This window comes from Copidosoma floridanum, unplaced genomic scaffold (genome assembly GCF_036245765.1).
Source record: "Copidosoma floridanum isolate Cflo_tuat_1 unplaced genomic scaffold, Cflo_Japanese_pri ptg000025l, whole genome shotgun sequence".
Lineage (NCBI taxonomy): Eukaryota > Metazoa > Arthropoda > Insecta > Hymenoptera > Encyrtidae > Copidosoma > Copidosoma floridanum.
The window spans coordinates 7,492,231-7,517,655 of record NW_028321902.1 but is presented as its reverse complement, the minus strand read 5'-3'; the positions used below and the strand labels follow the sequence as shown (position 1 = coordinate 7,517,655).

At 34.6% G+C, this 25,425-nt stretch overlaps 2 protein-coding genes across 2 annotated transcripts in view; both read left to right on the top strand.

The window, feature by feature from the left end:
* Nucleotides 1-4,515, top strand: part of LOC106642829 (IQ motif and ubiquitin-like domain-containing protein) — a 32,650-nt gene extending 28,135 nt beyond the window's left edge. Inside the window, exons 4-8 of the mRNA XM_089595508.1 lie at nt 895-1,048; nt 1,830-2,161; nt 2,767-3,137; nt 3,906-4,099; nt 4,173-4,515. Of these exons, the coding sequence (XP_089451634.1) occupies nt 895-1,048; nt 1,830-2,161; nt 2,767-3,137; nt 3,906-4,099; nt 4,173-4,515 (1,394 nt within the window). The remainder of the gene's footprint in view (nt 1-894; nt 1,049-1,829; nt 2,162-2,766; nt 3,138-3,905; nt 4,100-4,172) is intronic.
* A 7,906-nt stretch (nt 4,516-12,421) lies between these two features.
* LOC111642809 (IQ motif and ubiquitin-like domain-containing protein) overlaps nt 12,422-25,425 on the top strand; it is a 32,653-nt gene continuing 19,649 nt past the window's right edge. The window contains exons 1-3 of the mRNA XM_089595507.1: nt 12,422-12,622; nt 13,351-13,404; nt 14,227-14,431. Coding sequence (XP_089451633.1) covers nt 12,422-12,622; nt 13,351-13,404; nt 14,227-14,431 — 460 coding nt within the window. The remainder of the gene's footprint in view (nt 12,623-13,350; nt 13,405-14,226; nt 14,432-25,425) is intronic.

The window sequence follows — 25,425 nt, the reverse complement described above, 5'->3', positions numbered from 1 at the left end:
CAGTATATTACTTTTGCTTAAATTTTTAAACCTTCATTTCTTCGACGCTCGAGATGTGCCCGATATCTGTGAAATGTAATATAGTGTATATTCTATTTTTGCTTTTTTGAAAATAGGAATGCCCTTCAAAAGTTTTTAATATCATACGATTTTATGTACCGTGAGAATTTTCAATTTTAAGATTTTATTTCATTTTATCATTTTTTAAGGGGTCAGAGATACCCAAATTGTTATTGTTAACGACTTTGATGTAATACTTGTTTTTTTATTTAATCTATTTTTACTGATGTGGAAACATTTTATTGAACCAAATCAAATTTGCACTATGTAGAGTTCTCGGTTGAATTTAAAAACAGACATGATGATTAAAAAAAAAAAAAAATTGACTGACCATTATGGCCGAAAGAATAAGTATCTCAATGGACATCAAAATTATCCAAACTATGGCAGCGAAAATTTATTTGTGAAAGGTCAGCTGGCAAACTTACTCTTTCTTTAAAAAAATGGTTAAATCATTTTGGTTGAAGTAACAAATGATCCCCTTTTTATTTGATCGATATTACACCAGTATGTAGGTACTAAGACATCGGATCTCACGTTGTAGTCTATAATGGATTCTGTTTGGTTCGTTTCGTCGATATCAAAGTTAAAGGGAGATGCGCAACTATTTCATTGCTCCATATACGTACGCGTGTACTTCAATTTTTTTCGTAATACACCTATCCATTGATGGATGTCTGCATCCTCACGACTCGTTCCACAGCATCCATCTCTTTTCTGCCCTGCAGAAATTAATAACACGATGGGTCCCTAGACATAAAATAAGTGCACTCACGGAAGAGAGGAGGAGTAGGAAAAAAGGGATGAATAATAATAATAAAAATATTTACAAAGTTTATCAAGGTCGTCGGCAGCGTATCGAGGACAAGAATGGTGACGGCTCGAATTGTTTACCTGAAAAACTCGACGCGGATGATGTGAACGAGGATCTTACGGCCAACAATCGATCGTCCCTTTCTACCCTCGAGTCATTGGAGGATTATTATCGGTGGTCTCGATATTTTTTTAATCCGTCCCTCTCGAGGATGTGTTTCGATTTTTGTTGTTTCAGTTAAGTCTTTCACGATGAGTTTTACAATTTTTTAAAATATATTACACATTTTTACGGTAGTTTTTAAAGATTTTTAATGCTTTTTTTTATATCTTTTGAAATTAATTTAAAGTGGTGATCGTAACTCTTTTTTAATCGTAAAACTAATAATTTCAAGATTGCTCAGTTATAATTTTGATATCTTTAATTTTTCTTCCAATGATTATTTTTTATTGCAATGTATTTTTCAATTTGTCAAAACAATGAGCACTTATAATTAAAAAATGTTACGACAACATACATGTCTTATTTTAAAAATATTTTTAAGGTTCCTTTGTTTATTTTTATACGAACGTGACTACTTCAACAAAAATGCACGTGTATACGAGTGTAAAGAGCACACTTAAAAAAAAAAAAGTTTAAAGTCAGAACTTTTAACAATCGTCTTCATACAAGTTATGTTTATATTAATAAAAACGAAGATCCTTATAGTGTTTCTTTTACGCCTTGAAAATACATAAGTCAATAAAAATCATGCAACGACAAAGGCTTGGAGACATTAAAAAAAAAAACAATTTTTTCGAACCATCTTGAATGGTCGAGAAAAGATGTCTTAAAGGGATCTTGGAAGGATGAAAATAAATCGTCCTAACGAGACAGATGTTATGATTTTTCATTTGTCCAATCAATAGTCCAAATAGTTTGAGCAAAAGTAATTGAATTTCTCGATGCACTGCAGCACCAAACACGCCATTCCGTCGACCCAAGAAATCAGCAGCCAACTCCACTTGATGAATAATCCAGCGGCAACCAATAATGGGGTCAACAAGCTCTTGGATCTCGCGGTTTTGCGGAGCTTAGTGGAGCACTGGAGCGTCACCGAGGAAGCGAGAATCCGCGAGTCCTACAACGAAGCTGAGTCGAGGATTGCGGCACGAGCGAGGAAGCTGGAGCAGGAGGTCGAGGCTTTTCGGGCGATAAAAAACTCGAGAAGCAGCATCGCTAGGAGAAGAGCCGAGCGTGCAAGGGCCAACTTTCTCCACGTGCTCGCGAGGCCTGTTCTGCTCAGAGGTGATTATTGATTGCATTGGACCTTAGACAACAAAGTATAGTACACCTTTTATCATGTTTGGAATTGATTTGCTCCGTGAACTGACAGGATAGAGTCTCTTTAAACACAGGTAACAGTGAAAAAAGAGTACTACTTCTGAGACAATAGCATCAAAATCGAGATACAATCTTTTGATAAATAAATGAGATACCAAACCAACTTTTCACCCATCTTTGACATTTGCAAACATGTATTTTCGTATTACGTATCTACGTGGAATATCTCAAGACGAAATATTTTTCCACCATATCTTTTATTCCCCTTTTATTATCTATACCGGCTTTAAACTCTCGCACGGTAGCCCTGAAGTGTGAAATTAAATAACTTCTACGTTGGACGCATACAATAGACATATACGCTGACGCACGTTGACAAAGAAAAAAACTGTACAAATGCAACACATTAAAGGTGTTGATCTGCTCTCAACTCAATATTTATCAACACTATTGAGTTTCAATAAATAAAGCTTGTTAATTCTCAGAATGACGTTTCCGTGTATTTATAGCGTAGCGACAAATTTAACAAAAAAGTCCCTTTTTACGAGCACTAAAGTACAATCCCGTAGGTAACAACGCAGGAAAGCAGCCAGTAAGCATCGACACATTGAGCGTCCAGCGAGCCCGCGAATTCAAGGACGTGTACGATGCCCTGCGGACTCCGGACGACTACGACGACAACAACAAGCAACAGTGCGACCCGAGCAACCGCGTTGAGCTCCCGTACTTGGTCAAAAGAATCGCGTCCCAGCATACATGTGCAGCATCGACGAGCCTCGAGAACTCGATAGACCAGGAACTGTATCTGCTGGAGCAGGCTGCCTCGCCGTCCTCGAGACTCGAGCCGCGGCGTCTATTGAGACACCTGAGGAGCCGCGTGAGGCTCGCCTTTCTCAACCTAGCTAGAAACACCTTAGCTCACCACGACAATCGAGCCAAGGTAAGGGAACTCCCGAAAATTTACCTAGTGTGCAGTATACACGGTAATTTGTCTGGAATCAGAAAACCGTGAGCAATCCGATTTTTAGTAGTATGAGTCCAAGTTTGGTCAGACAGGAAATATTTTTAAATCAGTTGTCCTGTTTATCCGATTTTAAGTAGTGCGAGTCCAAGTAAGATCAGCCAGGGGAATATTTTCAAATCAGTATTCCTATTAATCTGATTCTAAGTAGTACGAGTCTAAGTTTGGCCAGACAGAAGAATATTTTAAAATCAGTTTTCCCATCGATTCGATTTTAAGTAGTACGAGCCCAAGTTCAGTCAAACATGATAAAAATTTTTAATCAGTATTTCTATCAAACCTATTTCAAGTAGTACGAATCCAAGTTTGGTCAGACATGAGGAAATTTTTTAATCAGTATTCCTATAAATTCAATTTTAAGTAGTACTAGTCCCAGTTTGGTAAGATAAAAGAATATTTTTCAATCAGTTTTCCTGTTAGTCCGATTTTTAGTAGTGCGAGTCCAAGTAAGATTAGGCAGGAAAATAATTTCAAATCAGTTTTCACATCAAACCGATTTTAAGTAGTACGAGTCCAAGTTTTGCCAGACATCAGGATATTTTTTAATCAGTATTCCTATAAATTCAGTTTCAAGTAGTGCGAGTACAAGTTTGGTCAGATATAGACAGATTTTTTTTAAATATAGATACACGTTTCTTAGAAATGTATCATTAATACAGGGGAAAACAATTTTTAATGAATTCGCAGGAATCAACGCGGACGCGACTGTGCCCGTCATGCGGGCATCTCAGGGGACTCGAGGCTTTTGAGACCGATCACCGCGAGCGGGTCTCGAGAACGTGTGTCGACTGCACGATTCTCAGGCCAAGGCGCCGACCTGGCCACTACCCAGATATCCACGAGAGGTTGCTCAGGGAGCTGCGAAGGCACGAAGCTGTTAGGTAGCCCCACCCTTTAGATCATCCCAAATTATTTATTTTTTCCTTACTTTAATTCCCTTTTCGTTTACCGCAGACGAGACGGTGCCAGCAGCCTTGCGTTTGTCGTGGGTCCAAAGGCAGTTGGTTACCTGGTGAATGACATATGGCACGGGCGCTCGATCTTTTCGGGGTGTGACGAGCTCGAGCGACTGCGGCTCGCGAGGCTTGACCCTCGCAAGCCCTGGACGCCCTGGAATAACCTGTTGGCGACGAGACGCGAGACTCGGATGCACGAGGTGCTCGCGAGCGATTCCTCGGGCCCACCGGATGCGTACGACGGAGAGCTGGTTCGCAAACTCAGGAGGATGAATGCACTGGCGAGACTTTACTTCAAGTCAATGGTCAGGTACCACTCAGACCCGGGAATGTCTCTGTGAGGTAGGATTTTTGTACATAAGTGTTACGACCGTAACTGCTTTTTTTTTTAATAATGCAAATGAAGCATTGTTTCTTTGTTACGACATATTTTCGTATGATCACGCATTTGATGCTGAACCATGATGATACATTAAAAAAATTAACAGTAAAGACTATGATTATGTAGTCAGGTAAATGAAAAATATAAATATTAAAATGAACAATTCAAGACTATTAAACTTCATTTAATTATAAGTCGACGTATGGTATGCAATGTTTCACTAAATTAGTTTTATTTCAGCAGAGCAGTTGCATCGCGGATAATGAAATAACAGTTGGTATTTATTTTAAATCCAACTCTGTTATAAATAGAAAAAATTTTTTTGAAACGAAATAAAACATAATGCATTTTGGCACATGTTTTTAACTTCTGATTATATCGTGCTACTAAGGTAAAAGCACCAGTACGTGAACACTTCCTCAAATTGCACCAGTAGATTGAACAGCTTGAATAAACTATTTTCAATTTAAGTGGATAAAAAAAAAAAAAATGTTTCTAACATCCTTTGATCGTTCTTTAGATAAAACGAAATTTAAATTTCAGTAAGTCTTTATACTCAACGAAAAAAAAATTATTTATTCGTGCAACTTGTATGAGGTTGCTTGTGAGACTGTTCAGGTACTGGTACCATTAGGTTTTACCTATGCCCAGTACTTGAACACATAAAAACGATTGAAATCACTGTTAATCAATAATAATAGTATGTCAAGCCAGTCGTTATAGTTTTCATAATTTGTTACCAATGAAACTAAAAAGAAATTTTTTGATTTGGTTATTTGCAATACATAATAAAAATAGAAATCAGTAGAAGGCAGCTAACATAACCTCTCTCCCATTTAATTAACATAGGATGTTCAAGTACTCGGTCAAAAATACGTATTGGTACCAATACCGGAACACACTGTTCATCTACTGGGTCATTGGTAAAAAAACTTTAAAATTAATTTATTAGTTGTACACATGACCTAGAAAAATTTTTTTGTTTTTTTTTTTAAAGGAAAAAATATAAACTTACTGGCGCAATGACTGTTTTGTTGTTATGCAAATCAGAAATTCAATAAAAATGAGAAAAAAAAGACTTTATGGAAAAAGTGTTCACGTACTGGTGCTTTTACCTTACATGAATCGTGTTCTCCGCAAGTTTTTGTTGCAGAGCAGAGATTTCTACGTAGCCTAAAAAAAATTTTTTTTGTTAAAATTTAATACCTTTATAGGAATGTGACTCTAATGCTTGTCGGTAAATTAGAATTCAAATACGTCCAATAGGTATACAAGCGAACGTCGGTACACTTTAATCATTGTATCTATAGGCGCATATGTATAGATGGCGGTACTTTTCATACAAGCACTCTCTATTACCATCCATACATGCTCTTTCTCAATATATAAGGTACTAGCAGCCCCCCGTCTCGGCTTCGCCCGAGACTTGCTAAATAAAACACCGTAGTGTGTTGACATATAATGTGAAACATTTTAAGTTCGAAAATTTACACATATTCTTGATACATCGCAAAACAAAAATCTTCTTATTGAAAACTTATTTTTTCGGAATCCATATAGTTTATTTGGTCAAATAATAAGGTGTAAAAATTAAAAAAAATAATTATGCTGAAAAGTACCGTGCGTTCTTTATGCCATAAAATAATCGGTGGCCATAAGAAGCCGTTGATTTACAGTTTCTCCCGTGTAATTCACGAAAACGGCTATTTTTTAAAGCTGTTAAGATTTTAAACCCCCAAAAAATTTATGTTAAAAAAAAATTTTTTTTCTCATATCTCACAACTTTATTACCAGAGCAACAAAGTCCTGGACCTTGAACCCTACATTTTCATTGCCACAAAAACACAAATACCTTTTCTACTTATTTAAAAATCTGAAGTAGGATCTTTAAAGATTTCAGAGATTGCTGTGAGGGTACAATGAAATGCTGATCTCCCACGTAATGGACTCTTTAGTTGTCGATTTTGACGCTGCTGTTCCAATCTCGATGAATTTTCTGCGTCAGTTTCGTGACGCCTAAGTAAAATTGTATTTATTAGATACACTTGAAGTTTTTCTTCCAATTCACCCTCTTGCGACTTTTGGCATGCTTAAAATTTGTGTGACCCCTAAAGGCTGTTTTCTGTCAACTTTGTTAAGTTCTAATATATTTGTTGGCAAAGTAGTTCAACGTCCGATGGCCCTAAAAAAGACCGGTGAGCTTCTTAAGTTAACTCTTTCTTGACTGCAGTTAACAGCAATTGTGACTGCCTGGATACCTCAGGGTGATCTTCTCTGGCTTGCTGTTGAAGACCCAGACTGATTGGGAGAAAATTTACAAAGTCCGAAGCTTTGGGGCTAGTTGTAGTGCTCTTTCCCAACGTCTCCCGGTATAACGTCGAAGATGTTGGTGTCTAAAGCACCTTTTTTATTTGCAGATTCAGTTGTTTTGGTGATCTTAGATGGGGAGATTGGTTAGTGATACTTGTCCAGTGGAGGCTGTCCCGTTGGCTCAAGTTTTTTTTCCTTCATAGCTGTTATAGGTTTGCCCAACGCAGACCTTGGAGAGGATCAGTGATTCCTGGTTGAATGCTTAGAGTCGAGAGGGTAGTATAGGGTCGTCGGTCACCGGGTTTTCCAGCCTTGCGAAGAACAACTCCGCAGGTGACGTCTGCCAGTGAATAGCTGACTTGGTTTAATAGTGCCCGTCTTTAGTTAATATAGTCTTTTAGTCGACGAATCGCTTCCGGAAATGGTAATAAAAATGTATTTGTTGGCAAGGTAGTTTACACTTAGGTGGATCCTAAAAAGAACCGATGAAATTGATGGTTAAGTAGGGAACGTAAATACTTATAATGGCCCTAAAAAGCGCCAGTGGTGAAACTTCCAGGCTATTCTTTATTATTATTCCTGATGATAAAGAGCTGGCTACGGGTTGCTTGATTCTTACCCTGGGAGTCTCGATGTACGGAGACTGTAATGGAGGGAGGTACGCCGCTGACCAAAGAATATCTCGTCTCGGGTCGTTCCCCGGATAACCAACCGCTCATCGTTAGACGGGAACATGTGGGTAAGCGCGTTGGGGACCCGACTACCAAGAAGGTAGCCGTTGTGGCTCCCCGTGCCCCTCAGAGCTGTTTTCCCTTGCTTACATTTGTAGCCACAAATTTTCTAACTATACCGGGTGGGATGGTGGGACTGCCACACAACTCTGAAGAGTTGGTGCAGAATGTGCTCTGGCTAGATATGTCTCCTGGTATTCTGGCAGACGGCATCGGTTGGATATAATTTTTTTTTTTTGATCGCACTCGTCGAAATTCAGGGTGAAGGGACACTTAGGTCCCTTCCCCTTAGAGAAAAGTGTTGTCCGTAACCGGGATACCCAGCTGCAGGACTATCACCAGCATTCTCTGTACAGCTTATTGAGCTGCCGAAGCTCGACTGTACAAGTATCGACACGCTCCGGCCTATTATAACCACAATTATTTAATTATATTGCAGGTAGCTTCGATTTTATGTCGACGCCACCTAGCGGATTTTACTGAACTAAAGTGAAAAGCTGGCGTATTTTTGCAAAACTTTGAGCTCATTACAACGGTTTTAGCGCTTCTGCTTTATATATTAGTAAGATATAAAATACTGATAATACAAATCTACATAACTTCTTTTTCAAGAAATTTTTCTTTGGAGAAATAATTAAGAACGAGAAAAAATCCTCCCCGGGTGCGGATCGAACACACAACCCCCCCCCCCCCGTTTACTAGACAGTTGCTCCACCAGTTAAGCTACCGAGGAGCTGTGCATTCACTCGCACCGTAAGTTTAGATAAGTTCTCGTTCTCAATTCTTAAGCTGTCTTTCACCTAAGCTCGATATTATAGGAATGCGACTCTAATGCTTGTCGGTAAATTAGAATTCAAATATGTCCAATAGGTATACAAGCGAACGTCGATACACTTTCTCGTTCTTAATTATTTCTCCAAAGAAAAATTTCTTGAAAAAGAAGTTATGTGAATTTGTATTATCAGTATTTTATATACCTTATATATTACAAAAGAGCATGTATGGATGGTTATAGAGAGTGCTTGTATGAAAAGTACCACCATCTATACATATGCGCCTATAGATACAATGATTAAAGTGTATCGACGTTCGCTTGTGTACCTATTGGACGTATTTAAATTTTAATACCTTTATGTTCATAAAGAAGTCTAAATGAGTCTTATATATTCATATTTTTTCTGTGAACTATTATATGATTAAAAGCAAGAAATAAAAGTTATCTCCTCCACCCTTAAATACCTGTCCTGTACATTCAACAAGTTGAATTGGCATTATTTGTGTGGCTGTAGTGTACAAACAAAACAAACTTTCAATCTTGTATAGCAAAGAATCTTATACAATCTGATAATTGGACCACAAGGATAGACTTAAAAAATAATTGAGATGTGTTTTGGAGAATAATTGTATTTTACCCAGTTTTTTGTTAAAAATTTCAAAAATTGAGTAATAATTTGCCGCGGATAGTGTGGGAGCTGTTCAGTGTGCGGTTGTTAGTCTCTACATGGCAAAGAAAAAATTTAGTTGTACAATAAATCCTCAAAATAAGAAATGTTACTTTATACACTGGACGTAAAAATCACTTTGTAGTTTTATTTTAATAAATTATTTATTCTTAATCAATGCATTAAAAGGTTAATTCACGCTAAATACTCATCATACCTAAAAATATTAATATCATATTTGTTATTTTTTAGACCGTTATTTTCTACCGGCTCTATGAGTGCTCGATAATCTATTTTGAGATTTTATTTTGTTTTATTATCGTTTATTAATTTTTTTTTAAGGGGGCAGAAGAAAAAAAAAATCTAATAAAAAGTGAATTAAATATTCAGGCTGCGTGCGACTGCGGGACAACTCGAGTATGCCTCTGGACATGGGCCCTTTCGCGAGGCTTCTACGCACAATTCGTACAGATAAGCCCGAAGGCTTGGCCGATGCAGTTTCGGTGCCAGATCTGCGACACTTGATGCTTACCATCTGGCACGGGCACTCGGTGCTGAGCGAAAGCTCGCAGCTGGGAGATTTGCGTTTCCCGCGTTACGAGCTCGACCAGCCCTGGAGTTCTTGAAACTGTGTGCTGCTCACAGAGGACGAAGCTGAGGCCCACTGTTGCGTTGGGGGTGGCGTGGGGGTACTACTCGGACCATCTTAAACGGAAGATAGGCTCAGCATTTTGGGTCACGAGGATGGACTTTAAGTAAAAGTCTTTTTTATTCTTTCTTTTTGTTATGATTTTGAAATTAAGGTATGATTTAATACATATCAACATAGAGCAGGCAATGATCATTAAAAGAACAACAATAATAATAATAATAATACCAGTAACAATAACATTTCTTTGCAAGTTAAAGATATTAAGTTAACGTAACATAAAAAACCCATTGAAATTTTTTTGCTTACTCAGATTTTTATTATTAATATTAATATTATATTTCATATAAACTTAATAGTACTTCTTAAAAAAGTTTATGAATTGAAACTTATGAAAACCGACAAAATAGTCGTATTTTATGGCAAATGTGATATTATTTATTTTCTTTTTAAATCTCTATCTCCTTTTTACTTATAAGGATGTATATTTCATAAAATTACATCGTTTTTTTCTAACGAACAGAGGCCTCATTGTATTTGAAGGACGCATTGATTTAAAGAAAAAGAATAATGGACCGTGACGAGCAGAGAAGACGTCTCTACTACGGCAGAATCGGCCAAAACAACGTCAAATACAATAAATTCGTGAAATATCAGCCAGTCAATTTACTTTTTTTTATAGTGTGTCCGTTTATTTATTACCGAGAACAGTGCCAATAGAATTGACTGGAAAGCCATGCACATGGACTTTTGAATCTTGGGATAATATTCTTGAATATTTATCATAAATCAATTCAGATTCTCAAGGGGCATTAAGTAACAATACAATAATTTACAATATTTACTATGATGGATTCGTAAAGAAAAATTAAGTTTATTCAGTAGTTTTTCAGTTCTGATACCGGAAATACACGCAATTGGAGTAACCATTAGTGATTCCTCTGCCAGATTATAAGCTGATTAAATAACTCTAAGTACATTCGAGAATCAATAAAGTAAAATAGCTAATTTATAAAATTGAACATTAAATTTGGGGAAAAAGAGTAGTGACAAGCAGATGTACTTTGAGATTTAAGACCTAGAAAAACGTCTTTTAAACTTGAGAATATCACAAAATAAAGATGCCGACCACAGAGAAATATTATTAAAGGGTACTCAACAAATAATATCAAGAGTAGATTAATCTGCAGTAGAAGTCAAAATAATATCACTAGTCTTAACTGACGAGAGACTGGCGTACGTGCACAAAAAAAAAAAAAAACATGCAAATAGAGGTTAAAACATCGAGCACGCTATTCGTAAACGGGAGTACAGCAAAGGAAATAAAACACAGGACCTATAAACGTCGATTATACACGCTTGATAGGAAGATCTCTGAGTTTTCTAACGCCGTCGAGCAATTGGTCAGTTTAAAAGAGATTATTGTAACGTATTGTGACTCATCAGCAGCAACGCACAAGATTAGGAATTCCATCTAGTCGAAGCGAGTGCGGCAAACGAAGCTATGATCACGGAAACTATAAAAATGAATCCAAGGGCAGAAATAAACTGGAGTTGGGAACCGCATTCTAGAAGATACTGTAGGAAAAACTAACGTAGGTGCAGGTTTACCGAGCAAAAACGAAAATAAGAGGAAGGAAGAGAGTGACCGAGAGGTTCACCAATTATTTATTGTGAAAAAAATATATTGAAAAAAATATAATAAAAAATAAATAAGTAAAAGCAATTCAACAATATATTCATACGTACGGCTTCACCTCCCTGGTATATATATTTATTCAACCTTCTAGTAATAGAATATGACTTAATTTTTTGGATTTTAATTTCCTTTCTATCTATTATTCTAGTGTTGTCACAATTATTATACATTATAAAAACTGTATAAGAATAATATTTTCCAGATCTTTATTTTTCTTTATAATATAAAACCTTATCATTATATAATCCTGTAACTTTCAAGTTAATGTCTTAAAATAGTAAGTCTTTCTGTACATCTTAAAAACAAGCAAAAATTACTGTTACAAAAAAATTAAATGAAAAACAAGATTAAAAAATGTCAGACTTCCTTAACACTTATGAAATTAATGCAAAATTTAGGAAAAAATTGTTGTTAAAATAATCTTCAGACATAAAAAAAGGAAAATTGTAGGAAAATATAATATAGCAATAATAGATCCTGAGGTTCATTAACAATTTCTGAAAGTTATTATTAAAAAAAAAATTGTTGGGTAAAAAACATTAATCAATGATAAAAAAAATTCGTAAAAATAGTAAGTCTGCAACATTTAAAGGTACTACAATTGTCCTACAGGTTCAATCGATCATATCACTAAAATTGATGTAAGTTTTGATCAAATCAGCACAATTATAATTCCTTTTCGATAACGGCAATTTTTTGCGTCGTTATTAATTTCAGAAATCATTTATGGCGATGATATACGAAAAAAAGCGTGCTCTCTTCTACACATTAATAAAGTTTTTAAATCTAAAGACAAATCAAACTTATTGTTTGATTAACTTATCCCAAAAAATATCATATATACATGGAATAGTGTTGACTAGTTCTTCTTTGTTTGTGGGCTCTATACCGATGCACGTATCTTGCTAAATACGGCAGTGATGTCACGCACGCGACACTTAGTAACACTAGAATCTACTTTGGTTTTCGTCAGTGACTCTTCAGACTTTTTCAAACAAGCATTTGCGCTGTTATATTCTAGTAGTTTTATAAAAATGAGTGATTGGGAAGATCCGATTACTGGTGCAACTAGACCGGCATCAGAAAATACTATGTATTCATGTCATCTGGATATGATAACTATACGCAATTCCTATTTGAAGAGCATGGGTCATCAGATCACGTCTCCTAGCAACATATCAAGAAAACTGGATGTTGAACTCAGCGTGGATTTGTCATCAAAGTACAATGCTAAAGTAAGGCCATGAGCTAGATACTCAAATATAAATTTATTAATCAAAATGTATATTAATAAGTAAAAACTTAAAAGTTGGCTTTGTTTCACAATGTTTTACAGACAGCAGTTTCGGCAGTTACGCCATTGTCAGATGCTCGACACACACGATGTGTATGTCGAGCATCTGACAATGGCGTAACTGCCGAAACAGCTGTCTGCGAATAATAAAACATTGTGAAACAAAGCCAACTTTTAAGTTTTTACTTATTAATATACATTTTGATTCGAAATGTTTCACCAACCCCCAAGCGAGAAATCAATTAATAATAAATTTATTGTACCCTCCTCCAAAAGACGACATTTCGTCTCTGTTTTCAGGAACGAAAGCGCAACATTCTTTTCCGGTGAAACTTGCGTTCTATGCTCATACGAAAGTGTTTTGTTACTATTGCATATTCATTACCTGTGCCCACGGCTCGGGATAAAATTTATACGCAGATTTAGCCAAAATACTTTCATAAAAGGCATATGATGCAAATTTTACTTGAAAGGTTGCTACGCTCTCTATCTTAAAAATTTTGTTGAAGGGAGGTAAAAAATTTAGTACGCTACACGGAATAAAAGTGCGGTATCAAATTTGGGGTGTTCGAACGACCCGATGGAACTATACCGTACTATTGTCCCTTGGGGCGTATAACTTTTATTTTTTTTATTCCTTGAATACTTAATAAAGTGGTATATTTGTAGGCCGTGAAAAAAATTGATTGCACGGAATTTATCATGGATTCAGTTAACGTTGTCGTAAGTATGAAGTTCTTTGTTTGTATCTTTTTCTCGTTTTTTTTTTTTTTTAAATTTTCAATTATATAAAATCCTGCAATGATGATCGAAAACTTTTCGATATGGCAATATTTCTCTTAATTGAGTAAGTATTTCCGTAAATAAGAGAGTATAAAAAATTGGCCGCCAACGATCAGGCTTATGAGCAGCTTGCCTCGCACGATTTTAAGGTATAGTAATATTTACTAAGGTGGCTTTCTCGAACACAATTGCCTATCTTCCCCTTATCCTCCTCCCAGTAACCGAAGGCCACCCATCATCCCTTCCCTCGTCCCTTTTTAAAGTGTTGAGTGCCTATCTTAAGTAGAGGACCATTGTGTAGTAATATGCAAAAAATACATATGTGCGTGTGAATCTGCGTTTTTCTTTCCACTGCTTTTTTCATCTATGCGGTCCCGCAAATGGCGTCTTTAGCTACACTCCGATACTCTAGGCAAGGTGATCACAAGCCTACCCTTTGACTGCCAATTTTTTGATTCCTTCTAATTGACCAACTGATGAAACGTTACACATCACAACATTGGGAATTTGCAATAAATATTCTGCTAAGATTGTAAAAGACTGGAGCCGTAATATTTACAATTTTAAGAACATACAGTCATAGTACATTACGCAGTTTGCGAGTGAATTAAAAATGCTTCAGGCTTCATATAAATAAATAGTAAATATAAAATCTAGGGCACTTTTTAATCTCCAAACGTAGTGCGTATACGATTTTACGTTTCCCTATGCTCGGAAGTAAAAACTTCTAAGTGTTAATAAAAAAAGTATGTTGAATTTTAGGTCACTGATGAATCCATTTCAGTATCGGGCATTAGAAAAAATAAACAAGACGACGACTCTGTAAATGCTTTCCCACAACTCATTATAAAATATAACATCCCAGATGAGTGCGATGTGGATAGCATTGAGGCAAGACTTTGCTCTGACGAAGTTCTATGTATCCGGATTCCTGTAAAAATTGAGTCAGTTGTCGATGTACCAGATTGTAACAAAAATTAAAAATATCGAATGATTCATTGTTACAGGCAATAAAAGAAAATGTAGCAAGAAAAAAAATAAATAATGACGTTTTATTATATAATCTATATTATTTACAAATAATTAGCTAAAACGATTTTATTTATCTTATAGTTTTAATCACATCAACTTAAAGTTAAAAACACAATTCAATCTTTTTATAATATAAAATAATTGATCCACTTTTTACAGTCGTCCATTTACTGTCCAATAATGTTAAGATCAATTTTGTTGTCCAACACTCATTTCAGATACTTATAACTTGAGAGTCTACTGTAAAAATACCTGTTATGTAGTAAGCTTTGTAGAAAAAATTTTGTTTTAAGCACTTATATCAGTAAGTATTATAATGATCTGACCAACAAACAAAATTTTAATACACTTTGTTAGCGTTCATCAGCAGTATAAATTTTTAGTTCTCAGATTACATCTGTTATCAAGTCATTGATTTTTACTCGCAATTGTCTGATAAGTTTAATTATATTTTATGTATTAATAAAAGGCATCTCATTAAAAGTTTATGGTTACAGTTCCGTATTTTTTTAGAATAAATTTTAAGAATGTTATCGTAATGTTTCATTTCTTTTCGAAATTATTTATAAAAACTTTTTCATTTTTACAAAAAAAGGAGTAGAATTTTAGGAGGTCCAACTTTATTTTCTCCCTTTTTTGACTAAACATAGGTTTACACAAACGGCTCATTATGGATCAATTGCGAACAGTGAATTAGGAAACACTGTTAATTTCTTTCACAAACGCTTAAAAAAGTTTGTGCGAGAATTCTCTTATTAAAATCATTTAATCTGAAAATTAATTTTTGTAGTTTGCTGTATCGATTTAACCGTCTTATGGGGTATAAGGCCACAAAGGACGTGGCTGCGTTTCCCTGTACTGAGAGTAAACTAAAAATGGCTTTCCATCATTGTACAAACGGTTGGTTTTTTTTGGTTTCCTTATTTTCTTGATTTTCTTACATGGTTTTCTCACTAAATACAATATTAACAGCTTGTGATACTTTTCAAATAAAAATATGATTAAGCTAAGGACAAATCCACTTAGTAAAAATACAAACAGTGGAGCGAGCTTAGTAATGCAAAATGATGTAAATGAAACTTCTTTTTAAACAAGATTTATTCTGCGACGAAGAGCCTTTATCTTTCGAGACATTATTCCATTCTCCCTGTTCTTTTGCAGGCTGAAAAAAAAATTGTTAAAATTCTTGAAAAATAATTTTTTACTCACAAATACTTACTAATGACTCAAAAATTTATGGATTGGATCTTCTTTTTTTAAAGCAAGGCCTCTTTTTCTAGAATTACCTAGTGGAATAGCATAGACTTTGCAACGTGAATTTAAAGTAACAGAGCTTGATATTATATCAGCAGAATAATAAGCCACCTTCTCGTTGCATATCTAAAATTTTAAAAAAACTTTAAATGATTAATACACTGAAAAATAATCTGTTTTAATTTATTATATCTTTGTAGCTTTCAAAAACTTTCGGGAATCGCTCTGATGTGTATTAGCCTGTAACTAGTGTACCAGCTTGTAATTAGTACGTTGCAATATTTAACAATGTCTTTGTATTACTATTTTTTAAGTAAAATTCTTTGGATATTTATAATAATTTTTTTCAAATAGATCTTGGGGACAAAAATCATTCTTTGTAATAGAATGTAAGAAGTCTATTCTTAGAGAAATACTTTTACCGCTATTTTAATAAAAATTACAAAATGTTAAAAAAAGAGTATTATAAACAATTTTTGAATACTTTTTCGAAAGATAATGCATCGCCAAATACTAAAAAAAATTAATTAACACTCAAATTCAATATTTCAAATTACCTGATCCATGACTTTATCCATGTTTGAAGGCATACTATCCATATCCTTTAACAATAAGCTCAATTTTTCATTGACATCGTCCTTGGAGCTCTAATGATGTCATAAAATAAGTTTCTTAATATAATGTTCAGAATTTAAATTAAATTCAAGTTTGATTACTGAAAAAATTTTTAAATTTTGAGAGCCTTTCAAAACGATCAATTTGTATGTGCCATCCTCCAGAAATTCCTGAACATTTCTAAATGGTACGTGTGGTATTTCAACCGTCACGAAACTTGTGAAACAGCCTGAGTACATGGAAATAATTATGGATGCTGTCAAATACAGCGATATTTTTGCCATTTTCGATGACAAGGAACTAAATTGCACATCTGTAAATTTTAAAAGAATGTTAGTATAGTCAAGCAATCTTATAATATTTGATCTTCAATTTCTAGGACTCCTGGACTATATTTAACAGTTTGTAATGGCTTAACAAGTACGTAGTCTGAAATTTTGCAACGTTAAGTAATTATTTATAATTTCCAGTTTTTGAAGTTCAAGTTCCCAGAAATGATGTTAAATCTAAATGCATGTATAAACAGAAGTATCCTGTACATACAACGTACAGATAAGTTATTTCACTTAGTTGGTGTGAGAATGACCTCTCCTAGCTCTTTAAAAAATGGTTGCACAATGATTTTATACGATAATTTTTAGTTTTTTCTAACTCTCTTATCGCCCCTTTTTTTCAAAAGCGTTCCACTCCAAGCTGTAGGTCTTCGGTGGGGAGGTTAGTGTTTTTTGGCTTACAATTTATTAGTGTAGTTAAATCAATCAAATAAAAAAGGCTAAATAGTAGTTCTTGTACCATCGGTATACAGTAAAAAAATTTGAGCAAAAAGTCAAGGTTTATGTATGTTTGTGCCCAAGAAGCAAACGTTATTTTTTTTTTTTTAATGAGGGCACAGAGAGTTTGCACGTATGTTGTGAAAATAGTAATTTTAAATTTGGTGGTGTATGTCTTCATGGCAAGCACCAGGCTCTGGTCAGATGCACACCAAATGCGATCTTCATTTTTCACTCAGGCGTAGTAAAAGTCCTAGGGTTAGAAAAAACATCTAAAAGAGAAAAAATAGCTTTCGCTACACAATCGAGATCAAACCGGGATATCCCTACGGTCCCTCGCAAGCCCCTGGCCCTTTGAATATTTGAACATAAAATATACTAAAATTTGTATTTTAATTTTATAGTTTTTAAAAAATTAACAATTTACTTTTTGAGAGGGAAGGGGGTGAAGATTATTACTATATTTTTCGAGAATAATGTGTTTTTGTAATAAGTATTTTTAACATAAAAACTTTTTTTTTCGTTTGATAAACATACTGACTCTCAAATACAATGTCGCCTGAAAGTATAAAAAACTATGATTATTTGTGATATTTAATCAGAAGAACTAAATATAAAGAGCCCAAACTATTCTGGTAAGTATAATTTGATTGATTCTTGATAAAGAAGAAAATTGACAAAACTTATAGGTTTATTTATTTGTGTAACCTTGTAATCTAAATTGCATGCACCAGCATACAAAGGTCCCACCTTTTAAATAAGATTTTTTAACTTTACACCCACGCTACAAGAATTTCTTTTTTTTCTCAAAATAGGCTGGAATGAGCCCTCGGGACCCAGTACTCTTTTGCCCTAGGGTGCAATGGAATGAGTGGGCACAATATGTGTCCACGGGCACTACGTAAGACTTTGCTCCTTCGGAAAGAATAATGGCATAAAGAGCTTGGGCACAAGCATACGAAGACCGCACGCTTTGAACAAGATGAATCTGTCTTTTAAGCCCTTAGTACAGAAACTATTATTATCTATCCTTTCACTGTTTTTTCGTCACTTGAGAGAAGCTACCCCCTGATTGTCGCCAGAAACATGAAAAGGATAAAAAGTGATTTAAAAAATACCTATCTTACTAATATATAAAGCAAGAACGCTAAAACCGTTGTAATCGCTAACCGCGAAAACTATACTGAACCGTTTTTGTTGAAATTTTGCACACTGATTCATGATACTTCCTAGATGGTTTGAGTATAGTTTTTATCGTAAAAAATTTACTAACAATAGCAATAAATGAGCTCAAAGTTTTGCAAAAATACGCCAGCTTCTCACTTTAGTTCAGTAAAATCCGCTAGGTGGCATCGACATAAAATCGAGGCTACCTGCAACAGAATTAAATAAGTGTGGTTATAATAGGCCGAAGCGTCTCGAAAGAGATGTAGTTGAGCTTCGAAAGTTCAACGAGCTGTATAGAGAATGCTGATGACAGTCTTGCAGCTGGGTATCCCGGTTACGGACGACACTCTTATCCAAAGAGGAAGGGACCTAGGTGTCTATTCACCATGAATCTCGACGAGTGCGATCAAAAAAAAAGAGTTACTCCAACCGATGCCGTCTCTGCCACAATAGCAGGAGACATATCTAGCCAGAGCACAATCTGCACCAACTCTTCAGAGTTGTGTGGCAGTCCCACCATCCCGCCTGGTACAGTGAGAGAATTTTTGGCTACAAATGCGTAAGCCAGGGAAAACAGCTCTGAGGGGCACGGGCAGCCAAAACCGCTACCTTCTTAGTCTTCGCGTCCCCAACGCGCCTACCCACATGTTCCCGTCTAACTATGAGCGGTTGGTTATTCAGAGAACGACCCGAGACGAGATATTATTTGGTCAGCGGCGTACCTCCTTTCATCACAGTCTCCGTAAATCGAGACTCTCAGGGTAAGAATCAAGCAACCCGTAGCCAGCTCTTCATCATCAGAAATAATAATAAAGAATGGCCTGGAAGTTTCACCACTGGCGCTTTTTAGGGCCATTATAAGTATTGGCGTTCCCTACTTAACCATCAATTTCATCCGTTCTTTTTAGGATCCACCTAAGTGTAAACTACCTTGCCAACGAATACATTTTTATTACCATTTCCGGAAGCGATTCGTCGACTAAAAGACTGTATTAACTAAAGACGGGCACTATTAAACCAAGTCAGCTATTCACTGGCGGACGTCACCTGCGGAGTTGTTCTTCGCAAGGCTGGAAAACCCGGTGACCGACGACCCTATATTACCATCTCAACTCTAAGCATTTAACCAGAAATCACTGATCCTCTCCGAGGTCTGCGCTGGGCAAACCTATAACAGCTATGAAGGAAAAAAAAACTTGAGCCAACGGGACAGCCTCCACTGGACAAGTATCACTAACCAATCTCCCCATCTAAGATCACCAAAACAACTGAATCTGCAAAATAAAAAAGGTGCACAAGTATCACTAACCAATCTCCCCATCTGAGATCACCAAAAAACTGAATCTGCAATGCCTCGCACGATTTTACGGTATAATAATATTTTCCAAAGTGGCTTTTTCGAACACAATTGCCTATTTTCCCTCTATTCCCCTCCCTGTACCCGAAGGCCAGCCATCATCCCTTCCCTCGTCCCTTTTTAAAGTGTTGAGTGCCTATCTTAAGTAGAAGACCGTTGGGTAGTAATATGCAAAAAAAAGTTGTACATATGTGCGTGTGAATCTGTGTTTTTCTTTCCACTGCTTCTCTCATCTATGCAGTCCCACAAATGGCGTTTTTAGCTACACTCCAATACTCTAGGCAAGGTGATCACAAGCCTACCCTTCGACTGCCAATTTTTTGATTCCTTCTAATTGACCAACTGATGAAACGTTACACATCACAACATTTAGAATTTGTACTAAATATTCTGTTAAGATTGTATTATACTGGATCCGTAATATTTCAAATTTTATCAACATACAGTCATAGTACATTACGCACTTTGTGAGTGAGATTAAAAATGCTTAAGGCTTCATATAAATAAATAGTAAATATGAAATCTAGGGCCTTTTCTAATCTCTGAACGTGGTGCGTAAACAATTCTACGTCTCCTGATGCTTGGGAGTGAAAATTTCCAAGTGTTAATAAAAAAATATGTTGAATTTTAGGTCACTGATGAATCCATTTTAGTAACTGGTATTAAAAAAAGTAAACAAGACAACGACTCTGTTAATGCTTTCCCACAACTTATTATAAAATATAACATCCGAGGTGAGTATGTTGTGGATAGCATTGAGGCAAGACTTTGCTCTGACAAAGTTCTGTGTATCCGGATTCCTGTAAAAAACAAGTGATTTCTCGACTGTAACCAAAATTAAAAATATCGAATGATTCACGAATATAGGCAATAAAAGAAAATGTAGAAAGAGAAGAAACACAAAAATTATGTCATTTCATTCCTTAAAAAACTGTATTCTTTAATTATTAACTAAAATAATTATAGATCATACAGTTTCAACAATATCCATACAAAGTAAAATTTTTTTTCCAATACTCAATACAGATACTTATAGTTTGAGAGTCTACAGCAAAATTGCCTGTAATGTAGTAAAGTTCGTAGAAAAATGTCTTATTAAATTTGCCCTTGATTCTGTTGTTAAACATTTTTTCACTGGCTTTAAATTCCTTGACATGGCCAAAATATTATTGCTAATAAAAAATCAATAAAGATCTATACGTAAAACTCTACATATTAATTTTTTTCGACTGTTTCTATTTACTTTTGCTATAAATTTCATAACCAAGTAAAACAACTGGAGTACTCACGAAAAATATTATTAATTACAGTTTAAATATTCAGACTAGAATTTTATTCAGAGAATATTTTAGTTTCTTTTCATTCATCTCTCTTTGCTTCTTATCGCGTGTAGTTGACAATAACAGAAGCGTACATTGCCATAATTTTCCATCGATAAAACTTCTCTAAATTACATCTGTAAAACTATAAGAATCTAAAAACCGAAGTATATAGTTTCTTCTCTTATTTATGTATTGTCACGTCAAATCGTCAACACCCAGAGGGATTAAAGCCTTACAGGGAAACAGAAGCATCAAGTTAAAGTGAGCACGATGAATGATAATGAAGAGCTCGTCGTTGGCTCAGTTGGTTAGTGTCCTAGCCATTGAAACAAAACAGCTCAGGGGGTCAATACCAGTGCTGTGCTGCATGTGAACAGGGTACAAAGATGTGATTCAGCTCTACGCGTTGCTTTACTCTAATCGGGTATCATTTTACCGTGCCACGCTGATTCCTACTCCATGTGTCCGCAGCTTTAGGATTTTTTTAATTATAAAAATATAATAATTTTGTTTAGAGGAATCCACGATTCTCGTTTACATAGGACTTGAAAGCTAGATTTTGATGGACTTGGAATTTTTAACAGCACTTTACAATAAACGGCGAGGAATAATAGATAACATATTTTGCATACGCAAGTGGTTAATTTCTAATTGGCGATAAGTGCAATGAGTGCTCGATTCTCTCGCATCGTTTATCTGCCGCATTTGTGACCTGGTGACTGTTTTTTGCTAGTCCATTCGCAAAGCATATTCTTTAATAACTGGAGATAAAGCAGGTCCAAGATGATATACGACGGACAATTCGACACGACGTTGTACTACTTCAGGCTCTAAACGCCCTTATAGCTCTTAACAGTATCGGGCCGCAATCACGTTAGTTCGACACTTCCACCTTGGTCGAACAATACTTATAAGATTAAAAAAAAAATATCTTACAGTCATTACTAAAAACTGTGCCTAGTAGGCTTTACGATTTTGTGTTAATGTGTATATATTCTAATACATACTGTCATCATTGGCATATCGAGAACAACCGCGCCTGATTTAATTGAGATATCAATCAGTAGCACATAAAAGGAGACTTTATTCCAACATGGCTTTCGAACAATCTGAACTGTTGGATTACAGTTGGAATACACACACGAAAGATATCAAAGGTGTAAGCAGAGTGAGTAAAGGCCGAGTCTTGAATTGCTGAGCATGTGTTACGAAGCCCCCGAGCCAAACCGTAGCCTACACCTCTGTGCTGCCGTGGCCGCTTAATAATTACAAGTATATGGTTAACGTTGATTTAAATTGAACTTATTGATAATATGATGATTCAATTTCTGTAGAAGTTGGAAATTCTAATTTTTAAAAAACTTTAAACTATAATTTTAAAATACCTTACAAAAAATACCTTGTTAATGTATCATCACGAACAAATTAGGCCAAATCTGAAATATTATATTATGAAGTAATGTTCAAAATTAAGTTTAGAAAAGTCATGGCATAGTTAAAATATGAAAGAAGAAATAAGAAGTTTTACTTGCAACATAAAGTAACGAAAAATATAGTAATGTCTATGTAATGTACAACTAAGAGTTTTTTGATTTAGTGTTTTATAATGAGCAAACATCTTGTACGGCGTCTACGCAATTCTTTTGAAGGAGTAAAAAATTTAATTTTGTCATATGTACTTGTTAAAACTGTACATTTTTTTAGTTATTTTTTTATCGACCTCAAATTGAAAATATTGTTTTAGTATTTTTTCAAGAAGAATGAGCACACATAGCCTTTCTTTAACATGTTCGAGGGTAAATAAGCAAATTTAAATCGAAAAAGTATAGAGGACAAATAAATATAAAACAAATAAATAAACCCACATGATATTTATTTCAATTCTTTTAAATATATACACTGATACACTGAAAATATCAAAAACTTGAATAAAACATTCAATTTATCATTCACTTTTAAAAAGTTGTTTAATACTAAAGTATTAAACAACTTTTAAACTAGTATTAAACAATGCTAACAACACATATCGTAATGTATTAAGTGAGAAAAACTTATGATTATTATTTTTTTTCAATTATTGAAAGTTAATACCTCTCGTTTGGTTTTAACATTACATTAAATACTACGGTTTAGTTTCGTTGTGAGTATAATGTCCCTGTTCTACAGTGGCCAAGAAATGAGACATTTGACCAACTAAAATAATTAAGAAAAACTTTTTCCCTGTGTTTGCAAAAAATTATTTTTTCTGGATATAGCTTAAAATAGTGTTATAACTATCAATTTATACACATTAAGACTTGAAGTTTTACTTTTTTTCAATATTTATGGAGTACTTTCGAAATTGGCCTACTACGATGGCCAATCATTGTAATATTTACCTTATAGACTACAATAGTCAATACAAAAAAGCTTATTTTTATAGCACAGAATATTAAATACAATTTTCTGTTTAAACATTTGACCACAAATGTACTGTAAAAAGGTTGAACGCTATAACGATTATTTTCGCATCTAGAGGCGTATGTCATCAGAATCAGCATTAGGCTCGTGGAACTTCTTGTGCTTGCCTTGGTTGGATGCACACCATTGTAATTTCCTTGTTTTAGTATCGATACGTACAATAGCAATAGCTATGCGTCCGTGCACCTTTTCTGGCCTGGGCCTTATAATTTAGGGAATAGAGAAGAGAAGCCAAATGAGAGGAAGAACGAAGCAAGGGACAGTAAAGGGAGGTAAGCTAAACAAATTAAAAATGTGGTTTAATGCTTAACCTCGTAATTTCTAGTACAAGACAAAAAAAATTTTACTTTAAACACTAATATTACTAAGTAATATGATGATTTGACCAACAACCAAAATTTTAGTACACTTTGTTACCGTTCACTAGCAGTATAAATTTTTAGTTCTCAGATTACATTTGTTATCATATCATTGATATTTTATTTGCAACTGTCTCATTAGTTTAATTATATTTAATGCACTAATGAAAGGCATCCTATTGAAAGTTAAAGAGTACAGTCCCGAATTTTCAAAATAAATTTTAACAATTTTATCGTAATGTTTCTTTTTTTTTTTTTTTTTAATTTTTTAAAAAACTCTGCTGTTTATAAAAAAAAGTATTAAAATTTAGGAAACTCAACGTCATGTTTTCCCAGACATTTAGAAATTAAATCAGAAACATTTTTGATTAAATATAGGTCCAATCAGAGGGCTTATTCTGGTTTAATTGTTAATAGTAAATTGAGAAACACGGTCGATTTCTTTCACAATCGCTTAAAAAACAAGATTTTTTACACTTGCAAACATGGTCCGAAAACTACTATTCCCTACTGCCTGGTATGACGTTATTCCACTAGAAATTACACAGTAAGTTATTTGCGTAATCTCACGAAAAAACTCATGTGTAAAGCCATGTGGTATTCCATGCAGGTAATTGGTTGGTAAATTTCATGTATAATGCTTGATGGCGTTTCACATGGCATTACACATGGCATTACACATGGCATTACACATGGCATGCCACGTGTAATTACGTTAATGAAATAAAAAAAATATTACTACATACATTAATAAATACCAAATGTAAATTTTACTTATTTAAATACACGATAATGCACCCCCAGTTTTATCAGTTAATGAACAAAGTAAGGTCTGTATTGAATGGCCATAAAGAAATCGTATGTAAAATTATAATAGTAATGAAGCTTGTGTGTGGATTTCCGGCTATGAACAGGTTATGCAAACGATATTTTGGCTGAAAATAAACCCGCAAATCAAATTATATTCTTTAAAATCAGCTTTTCAGTTTGGGGACCAATTATACGTTAATAATTTTTGTGACAGAGTAATCTCACGCGAGTAGCCACGATGCCTATGAAGTAAGTTTTGCTAAAATTACTAAAAAATGTCTACGTTTCACATACTTTGAATCTTTAATGTTTTACTTGTTGAAATAGTGAAATAAGTATTTTATCATCATATAATTACGCACAAAGGGCTTGCATATAACTTGTCTGTATGATACATTTGAGATAAAGCATTGGAAATTTAAGGATTTAGGTATTACAATAAATTATTAACGTTAAACAAACACATTTTTTAAATTTATTTTCGTAAAATAATAAATGTTTGTGGCATTTTCATTCTAAGAATATAATAATAAAAAAATAGTGGCCTTTTGCCAGTACATTTTTTGATTTGATGCTGGTAGACACATAAGAACAAAGGCATGTTTTGGGCAATCTATGCTATCTAAATAGTTATTTTTATAAATTATGGCATTTTTGAATAACTTCTCACTATTCATATACCTCTTTATATAACTTATTTCTTACTTCTTTAATCTTATGATCTATGCTCCGATTCATCTTCGCAAAATGTTTTGCTTGTGTTTCATTAGACATAAATCTGTTTTTCAAGTATACTTTGTACATTTCTATAATGT